The sequence below is a fragment of the Carcharhinus amblyrhynchos genome, chromosome 6 (assembly GCF_965287045.1).
Source record: "Carcharhinus amblyrhynchos chromosome 6, sCarAmb.v2.hapA, whole genome shotgun sequence".
Taxonomy (NCBI): Eukaryota; Metazoa; Chordata; class Chondrichthyes; order Carcharhiniformes; family Carcharhinidae; genus Carcharhinus; species Carcharhinus amblyrhynchos.
In genome coordinates this window covers 69,185,046-69,203,770 of record NC_137329.1, presented here as the reverse complement: position 1 = coordinate 69,203,770, position 18,725 = coordinate 69,185,046, and the positions used below count along the sequence as shown (strand labels likewise).

Here is an 18,725-nt window from a genome sequence, read left to right as displayed (position 1 = left end):
TGCGGGTTTATCTGGAGCTGAGAGGGGAGAGGTTTCAGCAATCACCCACCTTAGTCTTGCCCCCTACACTCCCCCCACCCTAGGATAGGCCAGCACAGCTCAGGGCTTGAGTTGTTGGGTTGTCCTCATTTGCAGGGCTCCATAGTAACTTAAGACAAAAGTATCAAACTTGGTTTTCCATTTAAAAAATGTTGGTTTGGTCTGGTTGAGCACCCACAGTAATCACAGTGCAGGTCATGGCTAGCAACAACTAACATTACAAATGTATTACAAACAGGCATTAGCCCCCCCATTTACAAACACAATGGACTTTCTATGTCTCATTCAGCTGAAGTTGGAGTGACACTCCAAAAGCTTCTGCTACCAGATAAACCTGTTGGATTTTAACCTGGTGTTGTGGGACTTCTTACTGTTATTCAGCTGTATGTAGTGGATACTGTAGCGGTGGTTTTCAGGTAGCACAGAATGGTTGTTGAACACTGCCTCTCACTCTGAATATTTCAGATCACAATTATATCTCTGAACCTCAATCTTTAAATGGCAATGACATGATAAATGGGGAACTAATTTCATGATTTTATCCCTCACCCAACATTGTACAAGCTGATTTGTACATTAGGGTAGTGAGAATATAGGGACTAAATAGTGAAGTGCTCTGACCTATTTAACCAATTGGATGTTCAGAATGATTGAAAGACTTACTAGTGTAGAGAGAGAGAAACTATTTTCTCTGGTGGGGCAGGGGAGCCCAGAATAAGGAGCCAATTCCTTAATGTTTGAGCTAGGCTATTAGAGGTGAAATTAGGAAGCATTTTTTCACAAACAGAGCAGTGGAAATCTGAAGCTCTTTCCATCCATAAAGGATGGGAGTCAAGTGGAGCTTTCAAGACTGAGATGATTTTAGTCAGATACACATCAAAGCTTGGGTAAGCGGAGCTAAGGCACAGATGTTCTAAGATCTGACTGGGTGCTAGAACAGGTTTGAGGGCCTGTTCCAATGTTCCAATTCATGAGTTTGGATACAGGACAGTAAAACGTCCCTTCTATTCATTATTGCATTGTGTGATAAGCTTTTGATCTTGACTGGTCTAATCGGGGCTTCCCCACAGAGAGAGAATTTTAGAAGGCAAGTGACCCAAACTTCCAGCTGACAGGTATGGGCAGGTGTGGTCGACAATTGGTGACAAATTGGCTACACCATTGGGTGAAACTCTCCCACTGGCTGGATCTTCTGGTCCTGTTGAAGTCAATAGACTTCTGAACTGCTCACTAGCTTTTCCAGTCCCATCTCCCATCAGTAACCATAGGGTTTAGACTTAAGGTAAAGGACAAATTTGATGAAAAACCTTTTCACCCAGAGGGTGGTAGGATCTGGAACTCACTGCCTGAAAGGGCAATGGAGGCCGGAACCCTCACAACATTTAAGAAGCATTTAGATGGGCATTTGAAATGCCATAGCATCCAAGGCTATGGACCAAGGGCTGGAAAATGGGATTAGAATAGATAGGTTCTTGATGGCTGGCATAGACACAAGGCGCCAAAGGGTCTATGGCGGAATTTTTCCATCCCGCCTGCCACGGTAACCGTAGCGGTCAGGATCAGATAAAGATTGACCTCGGGTGGGATTTTCCAGTCTTGGAGTCAGCATGGCTGGATAATCCCGTCCTATGACTCTATGCCATCTAAAACACGGCACCTCCATCAGTGCAGCACTTTCTCACTCTCTGGGGTGATGGCCTTGATTTTCATACTGAAGCCATGGAGTGAGACTTGACTGAGAGGAAAGGTTGCTAACAACTGGGCCACAGCTCGCATCATACACAAAGGAAAAAGAATGTGTAAGAGCACAGCACAGCTGAATTGTTGGAGAGAGAACGCTGACTCAGAACAGAGACACAAACAGTTACCGGTGATAAAGTCCGAGGACTGGGAAACCATCTGCCTGCCTCTCTACCAGGTACTCTCCAATATCATATCGAAGCCGTGTCCATAATAATGGAGGGAGGCAGATGATGTCTTTGTTTGGAGGTGACCAATATTGGTAGATGTCACCAAGCACTTCATCATCCAGTGACAGGATCTCCTTTAGCTCAGCCTCTGACAACCCATTCCTGCAATAACAATGTGCCACATTGTAATCAAACAATATGGGGTTGGGAGTAATATATTACGCTGCAATTAATCGATAGATTATAAAGAGAATTTACGTTTATATGGCAGCTTTAGTGTAACAAAATACAACAAGGTTCTTCACAGGGGCTTTATCATCAAGCCACATCAACAGATGTTAAGGTCAGATGACTAAAAACATCTGCCTCATTCTGTTCCTGCACTGTTTCTCTGGTTCCCCACAAGGATCAACCCTTGCCTCCCCTCCCCTCCTATTTTTCATTTACATGTTGCCCCTGAGCAACATTCAGAAATGTAATTTTAGTTTTCAAACTCGATCTCACTGCCACCTCTCTCAGCTCCACTACTGCTAAATTATTCAACTGCTTATCTGAACTTCCAGTCCTGGGTGAGCAGTGGTTTTCTCCAATTAGGTATTGGGAAGGCTTGAAGCCATTGTTTTCGGACTCCACTGCAAACTTTGTTCCCTAGTCAAAAGAGGTAAGTTTTAAGAGGTGTGCAAAAGGAAAGAAGCTTGGTTTCATGGTCAGAACATTGACTACAGGAGTTGGGACATCCTGTTGAAGTTGCACAAGATATTAGTAAGGCTGCTCTTGGAATACAGTGTACTGTTCTGGTCATCCTATTACAGAAAGGGTATTATTATACTAGGAAAAATTCAGAAAATGTTTACTAGGATGCTACCGGCACTTGACGGTTTGAGTTACAAGGAAAGGCTGGATGGACTGGGACTTTTATCCCTGGACCGTAGGAGGCTTAGGGGTGATCTTATGAGGTCTATAAAATAATGAGGGGCATAGATCAACTAGATAGTCAATATCTTTTCCCAAAGGTAGGGAATCTAAAACTAGAGGGCATAGGTTTAAGGTGACAGGGAAGAAATACAAAAGGGGCCAGAGGGGCAATTTTTTCACACAGAGGGTGTGAGTGTCTGAAACGAGCTGCCAGAGGTAGCCATAGAGTCATAGAGTCGTGAGGTTTACAGCATGGAAACAGGCCCTTCAGCCCAACTTGTCTATGCTGCCCTTTTTGTTTAAAACTCCTAAGCTAATCCCAATTGCCCACATTTGGCCCATATCCCTCTATACCCACCGTGCCTATGTAACTATCTAAACGCTTTTTAAAAGATAAAATTGTACCCACCTCTACTACTACCTCTGGCAGCTTGTTCCAGACACTCACCACTCTGCGTGTGAAAAAATTGTCCCTCTGGACACTTTTGTATCTCTCCCCTTTCACCTTAAACCTATGCCCTCTAGTTTTAGACTAGTAGTAGTAGAGGCAGATACAATTTTGTCTTTTAAAAAGCATTTAAACGGTTACATTGGTAAGATGGGCATAGAGGGATATGGGCCAAACCCAGGCAATTGGGGCTAGCTTACTGGTTAAAAAAAAAGGGCAGCATGGACAAGTTGGGCGGAAGGATCTGTTTCCATGCTGAAAACCTCTATGACTCTAAGTGAGGTAGATGTTGGGGGGAAAGATAGGGAGGGAATTCCAAAGCTTCAGGACTAAAGAGTTCAGTGGTGGAGTAATTAAAATTGGAGCTGCACAAAAGGCCATAAAAAGAAGAGATATCTGAGATGTTGGAGAAGATGAGGGTGTTTGGGAGGGGCAAGATCATGGAGAGAGTTAAAAAATAAAGATAAGAAGTTTAAAATTGACCCAGAACCAGTGTAGGTCATTGGGCACAGAGGATTGAAACTTGGTGTAACTTAAGACACCAGCAGCAGAGTTTTGGACGATCGCAAGATTGTCCAGAGAGGCAATTTTTTCACACACTGAGTGGACAGGAAAATGGAGTTTAAGCCCAAGATCAGGCATGATGATACTAAATGGCTCCGATTTCCTTGTTTATCCCTTCCTACATTATAACTCTCTATGATACGTGGGCGTCAAAGTAACACAGTGGTTAGCATTGCCGCTTCACAGCTCCAGGGACCTGGGTTCGATTCCCGGCTCGGGTCATTGTCTGTGTGGAGTTTGCACATTCTCCTTGTGTCTGCGTGGGTTTCCTCCAGGTGCTTTGGTTTCCTCCCACAGTCCAAAGATGTGCGGGTTAGGTTGATTGGCCATGCTAAAATTGCCCCTTAGTGTCCTGAGATGTGTAGGTTAGAGGGATTAGTGGGTAAAATATGTAGAGATATGGGGGTAGGGCCTGGGTGGGATTGTGGTCGGTGCAGACTCGATGGGCCAAATGGCGTCTTTCTGTGCTGTAGGGTTTCTACGATTCTATGATATCTATGATCCTTTCATTCTGAGCCCTCAAAAAAAGTGAAAAAAGTAAATTTGTCACAAGTAAGGCTTACATAAACACTGCAAAGAAGTTACTGTGAAATTCCCTTAGTTGCCGCAGTCTGGCGCTTGTTTGGGTTAATGCAATTAACCAGCATGTCTTTCAGACTGTGGGAGGAAACTGGAGCAGGCGCGGGAATAGCATGCAAACTCCACACACAGCGACCCAAGCTGGGAATTGAACCCAGATCCCTGGCACAGTGAGGCAGCAGTGCTAACTACTGTGCCATTGTGCCAGGTTTGGTTGATTGGCCAGGCTAAATTGACCCTAGTGTCACCAGATTAGCAGGCAAATATGTGGGGTTGCAGGAACAGGGCCTGGGTGGGATTGATGTTGGTGCAGGCTCAATGGGATGAAAGGCCACCTTCTGTCCTGTAGGAACATTGTTAATTTTAATTGCTCAAACACTGGTGATTGTGCCTTTAACTGTCAGGGCTTTACATTCTGTAATTCCTTCGTTAGACCTCTCCGCCTCCCTGACTAACTGTCTTCCTTTTAAACCACTCTTAAAACTGATCTTTTTGATCAAGCTTTGGGCACCTGCTCTAATATTGTCTTAAATAGCTCGGTGCAAAACATTGTTTCATAAAGATTTCTGTGAAGCACCTTGTAATGTTTTACTACGTTAAAGACACTAAGTCATTGCAAATTGCTCTTGTTGTAATGAAACACCGGATGATAATCTAACAACCTGATCAGCTGATCTGTTTTTGCTGGTGTTTGAGAGACACTATAAAGAATTCTCCTGTTTCTCAAGCAGTGCTGTGGGATCTTTTGTACGCCCCCGCCCCCAAGAGTGGGTAGACAAGGTCAGTTTAATGTCACAACAGAAAGATGTCACCACCAATGGTGCAACAGACAGCCTGGATTATGTTTCTAGAATGGGGCCTTGTCCCACTACCTCTGTCTCAGAGCTGAGAACGATTCCACGGAGATAAGGCCGTGATTGCTATTGGCAGTCCAACTGCCCATTGAGTCTGCATCGACTCTCCAAATGAACATTTCCACATCTATCATGACTAATCCACTTAACCGGCACATCTTTGGAGTGTGGGAGGAAACCGGAATACCCGGAGGAAATCCATGCAGACATGGGGGAAGACATGCAAACTCCACACAGACAGTCACCAAGACAGGAATTGAACCAGTCGCTGGCACTGTGAGGCAGCAGTGCTAACCATTATGCCAGTGTGCCACCCACAGCAGAAAGCTGCAGGATTTTCCATTCATTCTGGTGAGAATGCATTGTGGGGTTGGCTGAACTTTGCACTCAGCTGTCAGTTTGGACAGGCAAGGCTTGCAACTCAGTGAAGGAGAAAATTCATCAATTCCATCCTAACAGAATGGGGGCATCACCTCAAACTGAAGCATTCCTGAGGCAGGAGGATAAAGCTCACTGTGGATTTCCCCGTTCTGCGACCCCATATCATGCATAACATAGCCTGGGTACAAAGAGAAGCTTCTCTGCAGGAAGAATACATCTTTAGCCTGTTCCCCAACATACATTTGTAAATGTCTGGGAGTTTCCCCATGGCTTCTCCCATTGGGGTTGGGGGGGGGGGGGGGGGGGGGGGCGGGGGTGGTGGTGGTGGGGCCACAGTGGCAGAGTGTTTAGCACTTCTGCCTCATAGTACCAGGAACCCAGGTTCAATTCCACCCTCGGTTGCTGTCTGGGTGCAGTTTGCATCTTTTCCCCGAGTCCACTTGGGTTTCCTCCCACAGTCCAAAGATATGTGGGTTAGAATGATTGGCCACGCTAAATTGACACTAGTGTCAGAGGGACTTACGGGGCAAATATGTGGAGTTGCAGGAATAGGCAATTCCTGCACCCCACAGGAATTGGGTGGGATTGAGATCAGTGCAGACTCAATGGGCCAAATGGCCTTCTGTACTGTAGCGATTCTATTAAGTTGTGTGTAGATTTCATTGCAGTGAAACAAACCAATTCTAGTGACTCTTGCCTTGCAATGGAAAGTAGTTTGACTAACCTTGAACAGGCGATGTAGCCCAGAGCGTGTGATACTAAGACTTTGCCATGCTTTTTCTCTAGACGTGCATACAAAAATCGCACTGCCTCCTGTGTGCCCTTAGCGACGTAGAGCTCAGAAGCTGGCATGTAAGAGCTCCACCTCTTGGCTTCATCAAAAGACAGCTTGAGCATGAGAGGCTGTCCGCACTGCCTGAAACTGTCCAGAATGAGCTCCTGCTGCTCTTCTGTAAGCTTCCGCCTCACTGTGGTCAACAGCATGTCAATCACCTGCTGGCCATGTTCACAGGACAGGGGTTCCACCTTGAAGTAGCACTCTTGGCTTGGAATGGCTTCTTGGAGGACATTTAAGATGTTGCATTCCTCAGGCAAGGTCGAAATGATGAGGTGAACCTTTGGAGGGCATTCCTTTGGCAGCCAGTGGAGTCTGTGAGCTCCATCATTGGAAGATAATTGGTCTAGGGAGTCAAAGATAAGGACAAGGGCCTCCTTATTCTTCTTGGACACAGTGCTCAGGAGACTGTGGAAAAACCGGACCAGCTCATTGTAAGAGTTAACAACGTGGGCCAAAGGCAGTTTGAATTTGAATGCCAGGCACACCTGGAAGCAAACACTTCTCAACACTGAGTGGATCTCTGAGCTCTGCGCTGATGTACCCAGCAGCCTGGTGACCACAACAGTGCCTTTACCCAGGCTTTTCCTGACCTCCTCAGCAAGTTTTGACATGATTGCTGTCTTCCCAGTCCCTGATGGACCATGGATAACCAATGGCCTGTGGATGCAAGTGTTCTGCCGTTCAGTGCTTCGGCAAATGCTGGCAAGGAGCTGGGCTCGCCCACAGAAGATGCTGCACTTCGTTTGGCAGAGTGCCGTGTGGTGAGCCAACTCTTCAAACAGCCAATTCATCTCATCCCGGGCATCGCGGCAATCCTTGACCCTGCTGAGGATCTGCTGCTTGATGTCTTCGACAAAGCTCTGGCACAGGTTATTGAGATATTCCCCGTGAGCTTCACTTTGCTCATCCAACACTCCATTCGACAATTGCATTTGGTGTACATGGAGGTTCTTTGAATATTTGGTGATGATTTGGCTCTTTAAGCTAGTGAGAAGTTCCTGAGCCTCTGTGTCGATGCTCCCATCATTTGTAACATCAATAAACTTGTGAAATTGTTGCTGGTCATAATGATCCTGGATGTTGGGGACATCACGGATGAAGATTGAAAAATGCACCTCCCTTTCTCTTGTATCTCGAAGGCCCTGGTCAATCTCAAACTCAGTGACTGTAACACAAGAGGGCAAAGTGACCATCACAAGGTCAGGATGATGCTGGACAGCAGTAACTAGAGTCCAATCAGTGAGAATGAGAGAAAATAGAGTCCCAATTTCACCCAGATTACCCTGCACAAATTGGGTGGGAATGTGGTTAAAATGGCAGTTGTAGGGGATGGTGGGAGTGAAGTTCCTAAAGTATTCCCAACTAAATCTTTTTTTACTTCCCAAAATACATGTCGGAGATGGTAAGCGGCAGGCAGACAGGTACTCACTTGAAATTCTAATGTCATAATCAAATAAAATCCTGCCGCTATTTACTCAGGATATCCATGAGTCACTAAACTCAGCAGTCCATACAGAGGGAGGGCAGAAGGGACAAGGGTAAGTTCATTTGTTTGCTTTTGTGTGAGCATTCCTCATTCCGCTAGATCAGGAGTTCATAACTAGATTCTGCGGCAAGTGGAGTTGGGGCCATGGAAGCCCAAGAGGAAGATGAGAGAGGTAGGTGAGGGTGTGGCTGAGAAGTGTGGGCGGGGAGTGTGGGTGAGGATGTGGGCGAGGATGTGGGTGAGGATGTGGGCGAGGATGTGGGCGAGGGTGTAGCTAGGAGTGTGGGTGAGGGAGTGGGTGAGGGTGAGGTGAGGATGGATGAGGACGAGAGTGGATGAGAGTGTGTATGGAGGAGGGTGAGTGTGAGTGTGGAAGAGGGTGAGTGTGAGGGTGAGTGAAGGTGTGGGTATGTGTGGGGAAGGCAGTATGTGTAAGTGGGCGCTCCCATTAAAAATGACAAAATGGTGAGTCTTGGAAGTATTTGTTGAATAACAGAAGTTTTTTGGTACCATAAATTTACACATATAAGACACAGAAGAACCTTTTAAGTTTGTTTTTGTATGTTTGTACCTATTACACAATAATAAACATTCTTTGTTGATTTTTTTTTCAATGTAATAAGAATATTCTTATGGGGTCTTTCAATATTCCTGGGAGGCCAAAAACTGTGGCTGGAAAAGTTTGGGAAACCCTGATCTAGATTAGAGCTGTGTTATATTTTAACTGTAACAAATCTATGTAGCTGGGTTCAGTCATTAATACTAATTAGGAGGACAGTACTAAGGAAACTAATGGGGATGAGGATATTAAAGGAGGTAGCTACGGAGATAGTGGAATAATCTTCTAAGAATCCTTAATTCCAGAAAAATCTCAGGATTGAAAAACTGCCGATGTAGTACCCTTATTCAAAAAGGTAACTGTAGTCCAATTAGCTTAACATCTGTCATGGGGAAAATGTTAGAGTCCATTATAAAGGATGTAATAGCAGAGCATTTAGAAATGCATAATATAATCAAGCAGAGTCAGCATGGCTTCATGAAAGGAAAATCATGCCTGACAAATTTATTAGAATCCTTTGAGGTGATAACAAGCAGGATAGATAAAGGGAAAGCAGTAGTTGTAACATACTTGAATTTCCAAAAAAGCATTCCATAAGTCAGTGCATAAAAAGTTAATTAATAAGATAAGAGCCCATGATGTTGGGGGGTAATATATTAGCATGGATAGAGGATTGGTTAACTAATAGAATATTAGAGGGTTGGGATAAGAGGGGCATATCTTCAGGATGGCAACCTGTAACTAATGAAGTGCTGATGTAGAGATGCTGGCATTGGACTGGGTTAAACACAGTAAGAAGTCTCACACAACACCAGGTTAGAGTCCAACCAGTTTATTTGATAGTAATTTCACAACCTCCATAATCTCACTGGATGGCATAGTAGACTCGATGGGCCAAATGGCCTACTTCTGCTCCTATGTCTTCTGGGACAATTACAAAATGCTGATGTTGCTGGGCTCATAATCTAGAGGCTGGGACCAATGTCCTGGAGACAGGAGTTCAGATCCCACGACTGCATTTGGGAAGGGCAACTCAAATTTGATTAGTAGTTTGGGCATCAAATTCTAGTTCAACTAAAAATGATCATCAGTTACTGGGTTATCATAACAATCCATTATGGATGGGAATCTGGCTTATGTGTAACTGCAGACCCACAGCAATATGGTTGACTCCATAATGGCTGAGCAAGGCACTCAGTTCAAGGGCAATTAGGAATGGACAATAAATGCTGCTCTTGCCAGAAAACAATCATATCTTATGAATGAGTAATCTTTAACTTTGATGACAGCCTTTCTTGCCCTTTTTAAGACAGAGAGCTTTGTCACCCAGAGTCAGCTAAGTCGGCACATTCCAGTCTGTGTTACAGAGAGGAGGAATGTCTTTGACTGGGTCTTGTGGAGTTTACCTGATTTGAAGTACTTGTGTTTTGCCTCTTTCTGTATTTGGCCCTCCTGTTCCGCCTGAGTGGCTGCTGTACGGAGTAGGTCAGCGATTTGTTGCTGCAGCTCTGACCAGGACTGCACTGCCTTCTCGTGTGCTGCCTGCTTCTCGGGGCACCTGTCGCTGTAATCTGGCAGATGTGTGGTGATAGGTTGAAGGATGTAGACGGGAGGAATGGCATTGTTGTCTTTCCAGAACCAATCCAGAAGCAGTTTAGAGGCCTTGGAATCTGAGGAGTACTTGGATAACAACTCCTCAAATTCCTTCTCTTCGATGACACGGGGAATAGGTCGATAACCATAGCGATTGCCAACAAGAGCCTGCCAGTTTCACATAAACATTGCAATTATTGCAGTGGCGAAGGACCAGAGTGAAAGTGATCACAAACACTTAGGGGAGGAGAGGAAAACAATGAAATACAAAAGGCAAAGGGCGACTTACAATAAAGGTGGGTCCCTTTGACATCCTTTGGCAGGATTCAATCTCCCGCAGGCAAAGTTCTGTACTCATGTGATCAGCAGTCAGTGCATCTGGCACTCCCCAACGCATGTCAACTACCTAAAGGATGTTAGTAGACCAAGATTAGCTGGTGTTCCTGCATTAATGATTAGGGTGGAATTTAAATCCCCAAGAATGGGTGGGTAATTAAACAATTAATTTTTGGATAGCATTTGCACCCTGTCTCCAACAAGCCCGCTTTTGGGTTTAATAAAGGTACATTTTGGAAATCAGAGCCCTAAGCAAATGCAGATTGGAGGCTTAGTTACTACAGTAATGAACATACTCCAGAGGCAGACGTGGTCTTCCTAGCTTGAATTTTGCTGACTCTAAATTTACCAACATTAGCAAATAATTCACAAAGCGAAAGAAAAGCAGCAGTTAAAGGGAGCATCCAGCAGTTAAGTCCCTTTCCAACACTGCTTCAGGGCTCGGGGGAGCAGGAGATCTTCCCCAAGCACCTCCCTTCCCTCATATACCCACTGTCACTCTAAAACCAAAATGTGATGGGAAACTTATGATCAGATGAATCTTCATTACTTCTCCCATTCCCTCCATCAATACTACCCCTCCCCCTGAAATAGTCAACATCCAATTTCCAAATTTAACAACACAAACTCAATCCCCACCAGGTCTGACACACTTCTGCTTGGTTCTCTCTCTCTCACACTCCCCCCACATTATAATTCTTCTCTGTCATATTCCCTCAGTGTCACTCTCCCTCTGTGTCATGCTCCCTCACTGTCACATCCCTTCTTCTGTCACACACCATATTACACTCCCTCTCTCTCAGTCTCGCTCACAGTCTCGCTTGCACTTTCTCTTACACTCTTGCTCACACTCCCTCTCTGCCACAAACCTGTCATTGGAATTATTAAATTACCACCATAGTTTTCACCCATAACAGAACTGACCCAATGATATATGTTGCTGAGCTGGCTGATGGTTTGACTCACCTCAAAGACTAGGCCCAACTTCTGACAGAAAGCCTGTACCTCTGGATAAGCCTTGTCCAGGAGAGCATCGCGTTCCATGGTCATATCTGGGATAGACAGGAAGAGTTGGTAACTGTGGGAATTCTGATTTTGTGCTGATCAAGCACCTTAAGAATCTGAGCTCCAATTGGGCCCTGATCAACTCTTGACCCTAGACCTGTGTCACCTCCACAAGACCAGAGCACTTTGCTCCATATCACCTAGGTTTGATGAAAAGTTAGGAAAATCCAGTGAGGACAGAGGAATTTTAAATATTAGAAACAGAATGTTAGCGCATTAGTTTACAGTATAACACAAGTGTTATACTAGACAACCTACAGTATATAATTCTGTTGTTAAGTTGCATATTCCTTTAAGGCTGAGAATACTCTGCTTGCTCAACACTTCAAACTTAGACAGATGACTCTGGATACAATGCCTATGTACAGAGCAGCAGATCTCCTGTAGTTTTAAGATTCATAGAATCACGTTGCCCGGTATGGAGGGTATTAGCTATGAGGAGAGGTTGGAGAAATTTGATTTGTTCTCACTGGAACGACAGAGGTTGATGGGAGACCTGAAAGAAGTCTACAAGATTTTGTGAGGCATGGACAGAGTGGATAGTCAACAGCTTTTTCCCAGGGTGGAAGAGTCAATTACTAGGGGGCACAGGTTTAAGATGTGAGGGGCAAGATTTAAAGGAGACGCCTGAGGCAGATTTTCAACACAGAGAGTAGTGGGTGCCTGGAATTCGTTGCTGGGGGAGATAGTGGAAGCGGATACGGCAGTGACTTTTAAGGGGCATCTTGAAAAATAAATGAATCGGATAAGAATAGAGGGATATAGTTCCTGGAAGAGTAGGGGGTTTTAGTTAAGTCGGGCAGCATGGTTGGTGCAGACTTGGAGGGCAGAAGGGCCTGTTCCTGTGCTGTAATTTTCTTTGTTCTTTGTGTGTGCGTATGTGTGTGTGCACGCATATGGCTGTGTGCATCTGTGCATCTTTGTGTATCTGTGTGTATATATCTGTGTTGTATGTGTGTGTGTACATGTGAATGGGAGTGTATGTATGCATGTGCGTTTGCGAGTGCTTGTGTCTGTATATGTCTGTGCATGTATGTGTGTGTATGTTTGTGTGTGTATGTGTGTGTATGTTTGTGTGTGCATGTATGTTTATGTGTGTTCCTCTAAGTGTGTGTGTTGGAGTGGCAGGCTGAAGGTTCACCAGGGGCAGTAAATACCCTTGCAGCAGCCCTGACTGAGGAGCCATAAAACCATTGTTATAAAAACCCATCAGGTTCACTAATGCCCTTTAGGGAAGGAAATCCATCAACCTTACCTGACCTAATCTACATGTGACACCAGACCCACAGCAATGGATCTGAAATGGCCAAGCAAGCCATTCAGTCCACAGGGAGATCAGTGCTGATCCAGCCACATCCAATGAATGAATTAAAAAAATTAAACCAGGCAGAAGGGGTTGGTAAGGAAATTGCAGATTGACAGAACTTACTGGAAATAAAGCCTTTCTTTCTTGTATCTAAAGATTCTAGAGAAGGGGGAGGGCAGCAGATACATGGGAACACCCTCCAAGTTTCCCTCCAAGCCACTAACTGTTCTGACTTGGAAATATGTCTCCATTCCTTCGCAGTATTAGAACAAGCATTGGCAAAACCAGGTGAAGGAAATATTCTAAGACACAGTCAGGACCTCAGTAGGTAACTCTGTCAGATTCCTGCCAGCTTCTATCACCCTGTTTGCATTTGAGGTATTCATCCACCAAATCTAGCTGTATTTCCTGCAATGTCCCATTTAATTCTTGTCACACGTTGCCCACCACAGCTGGCTACAACCTCCTGTTATTATCAGATACCTTCCCTGCCCCCTCCACATCAGATCTCCACCATGGGAAGAATAGAACAAAAAGAACAAAAGAACAAAAAAATCAGCCCGGGAAACAGGCCCTTCGGCCCAACGAGCCCGCGCCGCCATCTCAACACCACCAGTCCCCCTCTCTACCCATGACCCTTGTCTAATGTTTTATGGCCATCCAGATTGAGGGAAACTGATTTAGGGACAATTTATTCCTGCCAATCAGCCTAACAGCACATCCTTGGGGTGTGGGAGGAAACCGGAGCACCCGGAGAAAACCCACGCAAGCACGGGGAGAATGTGCACACTCCCACAGACACCGGCCCAAATCCATGTGTCTGCGCAGCAAACAGTGATAGTCACTGAGCTGTCGTCTTGCCCAGTATCTGGTCCAGTTTAGGCACACACTAACGACATGAGGCACTAGGCCAATCTCGAGCAACCAAGAGCAGCCCCAGTACGACCCATCGCGTGTATACCCCTCGTTGGACACGAGGTGGACCGACTTAAAACCTGTTAATTAAAAAAAAACATTATTATCATACTATACCCATTTACATAACCAGGGATGCTCCAATGCTAATGACCCTTATTTAAAAGGTTCTCCTATATCCACCCATCTCCAACTCAGTCATGTGCCTGTCTAAGTTACTCTTAAAGGACTCTAGCGTGTTTGCCTCCACCACCTTACTTGGCAGAGCATTCCATACCCCTACTACCCTCTGTGTGAAAAACCTCCCTCTAATATCTGTGTTGTACCGCTCCCCCCTCACCTTAAGTCCATGGCCCCTTGTCCTACGTGTCTCTATTATAGGAAATAGCTTACCTCTGTTTACTCTATCTATACCCTTCATAATCTTATATACCTCTATTAGATCCCCCCTCAGTCGGCATCTTTCAAGGGAAAAGAGCCCCAATTTCTTCAATCTTTCCTCATACCCCAGTCCTTCCATACCAGGCAACATCCTGGTAAACCACCTCTGCACTCTCTCCAGAGTCTCCACATCCTTCCGGTAGTAAGGCGACCAGAACTGTACGCAGTACTCTAAATGCAGCTGAACCAACGTTCTGTACAACTGCAACATTAGACTCCAGCTCTTATATTCTATACCCCTTCCTATAAAGGCTAACATACCATAGGTTTTCTTCACCACACTCTCCACTTGCACTGCCACCTTCAAAGACTTGTGCACTTGCACCCCCAGGTCTCGCTGTGACTCTATACTCCTTACGGGCTTACCCTTTATCATATAACTTCCCCCTACATTATTCCGGCCAAAATGCATCACCTCACATTTATCCGGATTAAATTCCATTTGCCATGTATCTGCCCAATCAACCAGCCTATCAATATCCCGTTGTATTGCCAGACACTGCTCCTCACTGCCCGCCAATCCAGCCATCTTGGTGTCATCAGCAAATTTGCTGATCACACCACTTACTCCCTCTTCCAAATCATTTATATAGACTACAAAAAGAAGAGGTCCCAGTACCGAGCCCTGTGGCACACCACTAGTGACAGACCTCCAGCTAGAAAAAGACCCCTCCACAACTACTCTCTGACTCCTCTTCGCAAGCCAGTTCTCTACCCATCTAGATACCTGACCACATATCCCATGAGCTTTAATCTTCTGTACCAACCTACCATGAGGGACTTTGTCAAACATAAGAACATAAGAACATAAGAAATAGGAGCAGGAGTAGGCCATCTAGCCCTTCGAGCCTGCCCCGCCATTCAATAAGATCATGGCTGATCTGTCGTGGCTCAGTTCCACATTCCTGCCCTCTCCCCATAACCCTTAATCCCCTCTCTTATCAAAAACCCATCAACCCACGTCTTAAAAATATTTAGCGAGGTAGCCTCCGCCACTTCAATGGGCAGAGAATTCCAGAGATTCACCACTCTTTGAGTGAAGAAGTTCCTCCTCAACTCTGTTCTAAACCGCCCACCCTTTATCTTGAGGCTGTGCCCCCTAGTCCTATTATCCTTTCTGAGCGGGAAGAGTCTCTCCACCTCTATCCTATCCATCCCATTCATCATCTTATACGTCTCAATGAGGTCTCCTCTCATTCTTCTAAACTCTAATGAGTACAAGCCTAGTTTATTCAGCCTCTCCTCATAGCTCAACCCCCTCAACTCCGGCATCAGCCTAGTAAACCTCCTCTGCACTCCCTCCAAGGCCAAAATATCCTTGCGTAAGTACGGCACCCAAAACTGCACACAGTACTCCAGCTGCGGCCTCACCAATGCCCTATACAGCCGCAGCAAGACCTCCCTACTTTTATATTCAATCCCCCTCACTATGAAGGCCAGCATCCCATTCGCCTTCCTGATCACCTGCTGCACCTGCAGGCTGGGTTTTTGCGACTCATGCACAAGGACCCCGAGGTCCCTCTGCACCGTCGCCTGTTGCAGTTTTTCGCCACGTAAGTGATAATCCTTCCTACCATTATTCCTACCAAAGTGGACCACCTCACACTTGCCAACATTAAATTGCATTTGCCATTTCTGAAATCCATATAGACGACATCAACAGCTCGTCCTTTGTCAACCGTTTTTGTCACCTCCTCAAAGAATTATACCAGATTCGTAAGGCAAGGCTTCCCCTTGACAAAGCCATGCTGCGTATCCTTAATCAGGTCGCAACGCTCCAAGTGCGCATACATCCTATCCCTAAGAATCCTCTCCATCAACTTACCTACCACTGACGTTAAGCTCACCGGCCTATAGTTACCTGGGCTTTCCCTCCTACCCTTTTTAAACAACGGTACCACGTTCGCTATCCTCCAGTCCTCTGGGACCTCTCCTGTGTCCAAAGAAGAGACAAAGATTTGCGTCAGAGGCCCAGCAATCTCATCCCTCGCCTCTCTAAGCAGCCTAGGATAAATGCCATCAGGCCCCGGAGATTTATCGGTTTTAATGCCCTCTAAGAGCCCTAACACTTCTTCCCTCGTAATCAATAGATCTTTCAATTGGTCTACCGCTCCCTCAATGACTGTACTCGACATCAAGCCCCTCTCCTTCGTGAATACAGATGCAAAGTATTCATTCAGGATCTCCCCCATTCCCTCGGACTCTAAGCACAATTCCCCACGTCTGTCCCTGAGAGGACCGATTTTACCCCTAGCCACCCTTTTGTTCTTAAGATAGGAGTAAAACACCTAAATGTTTTAAAATGGGATGGGATTTTACAATTCTCAATGAACATAACAACTGAACAGGAAACAAGTATTGTTTAGCTGTTTCCAGCACCTAACTCACCCATTTTCTCTCTGATGATCCTATCATATATTAAACTGATCTTTCTCTTCTCCCTACCTATAACTGTAACACTACATTCTGCACCCTCTTTTCCTTCTCCCCTATGTACGCTATGAATGGTATGTCTTGTCTGTACAGCGTGCAAGAAACAATACTTTTCACTGTATAGAACAAAGAACAAAGGACAAGAACAGGCCCTTTGGCCCTCCAAACCTGCACTGACAACACTGCCTGACTGAACTAGAACCCCCTACCCTTCTGGGGACCATAACCCTTTATTCCCATCCAATCATGTATTTATCAAGACGTCCCTTAAAAGTCACTATCATATTTGCTTCCACTACCTCCCCCAGCAGCGAGTTCCAGGCACCAACCACTCTAGGTGTAAAAAACTTGCCTCATACATCTCCTTTAAAATTTACCCCTCACACCTTAAACCTATGCCCTCTAGAAGTTGACTCTTCCACCCTGGGAAAAAGCTTCTGACTATCCACTCTGTCCATGTCCCTCATAATTTTGAAGACTTCTATCAGGTTGCTCCTCAAAGTCTATCGTTCAAGTGAGAACAAACTAAGTTTCTTCAACCTCTCCTCATAGCTAATGCCTTCCATAGCAGGCAACATCCTGGTAAATCTTTTCTGTACCCTCTCCAAAGCTTAAAGATCCTTCTGCTAGTGTGGTAGCCAGAATTGAATGCCACATTTCAAGTGCGGCCTAACTAAGATTCTATAAAGCTACAACATGATTTGCCAATTTTTAAACTCAATGTCCTGGCTGATGAAGCATGCCGTATGCCTTCTTGACTACCTTCTCCACCTGCATTGCCACTTTCAGTGACCTGTGTACACCCAGATCCCTCTACCTATCAATACTCTTAAGGATTCTGTCACTTCCTGCATATTTACCATATGTAATAGTCTTTCCAAAATGCATTACCTCACATTTGTCCAGATTAAACTCCATCTACTATCTCTCCACCCAAGCCTCCAACCAGTCTATATCCTGCTGTATCCTCTGCATACTAATACCTAACGCACTGCAGCAATTCACCAATGATTCTTAGACGGCAGCTTCCAAACACATGACTACTTCCATCTAGAAGGACAAGATACATGGGAACACCACCAACTGCAAGTTCCCCTCCAAGCCACTCACCGTCTTGACTTGGAAATATATTGCCTTGCCTTCACAGTCGCTGGGTCAAAATACTGGAATTTCCTCCCTGATGGCATTGTGGGTTAACCCACAGCACATAGACTGCAGTGATTCCAGAAGATGGCTCAGCATCGCCTTCTCAAGTGCAACTAGGGATGGGCAATAAATGCTGGCCAGCCAGTGATGCACATGTCCCACAAATGAATAAAATACATGTGGCAATAATAAATCAAATCAAATCAAAAGCCTCACTTGACTCAGTTACCTTGCACACCACCCTCTGAGTGGCCTAATAGTGAGGAACAGGAGGCGATTATCCCATGGAGTGCAGCACATCTGAGCATCATGTTGCTTTTAGCTGTAAATTCCTAGTAATGTCAATGGAAAGTGATGGGGCGAAATGTTCATCTGCCCTCTTTGGCCGCAACAGAGTTCAGCTAACTCAGTATAGACCTGGTATTGAAACTTGGTACTTGCAGTGTCCTTGGTTTAGTACGGCCCTCAGTGGGCCTCTGCCTTTACCTTTGTTTAAAGCACAATAGACAAGTGTTTCATACTGAACCTGTGAAAGTGGAGCTGATGAAAACCCGCACCACATTCGGGCGGTCCACAGGGATGTTCCTGAACTCTCCCTGGAGCAGAGCATCTCGATGACCAGCATTCATGGTATATCAGGCAGCCCTGACAATCCTTCACTAACCGTGTAATGTGATCTGTTTGAGCAGAAAGAAAAGAATTATTGAATTAAATACAACTTTGTTCTCTGATTCCTTCATTCTATTTTGCAACAAACAATATCCCTCTCTTCTGTTCTTTGATGCTCCGTCTCTGCTCTTCTCTTCTGTCTGTTTTTCTCTCTCCTCAGTCTCTCACTCTGCTTTGGTTCCCACATCTGATTGTGTTCAGGAATTTAAGCACCAGCTTTTCACAGAACGCCTCAGTTAATTTAACTG

The 18,725-nt window shown here is 45.2% G+C and overlaps 1 protein-coding gene across 1 annotated transcript in view; it reads right to left on the bottom strand.

Annotated features, from left to right (window-relative positions):
* nwd1 (NACHT and WD repeat domain containing 1) overlaps nt 1–18,437 on the bottom strand; it is a 71,446-nt gene extending 53,009 nt beyond the window's left edge. Inside the window, exons 1-6 of the mRNA XM_080191483.1 lie at nt 18,335–18,437; nt 11,469–11,554; nt 10,456–10,572; nt 9,980–10,334; nt 6,415–7,693; nt 1,908–2,111 (exon numbers count right to left, since the gene is read on the bottom strand). Coding sequence (XP_080047609.1) covers nt 1,908–2,111; nt 6,415–7,693; nt 9,980–10,334; nt 10,456–10,572; nt 11,469–11,554; nt 18,335–18,437 — 2,144 coding nt within the window. The remainder of the gene's footprint in view (nt 1–1,907; nt 2,112–6,414; nt 7,694–9,979; nt 10,335–10,455; nt 10,573–11,468; nt 11,555–18,334) is intronic.
* Nucleotides 18,438–18,725: the final 288 nt, after the last annotated feature.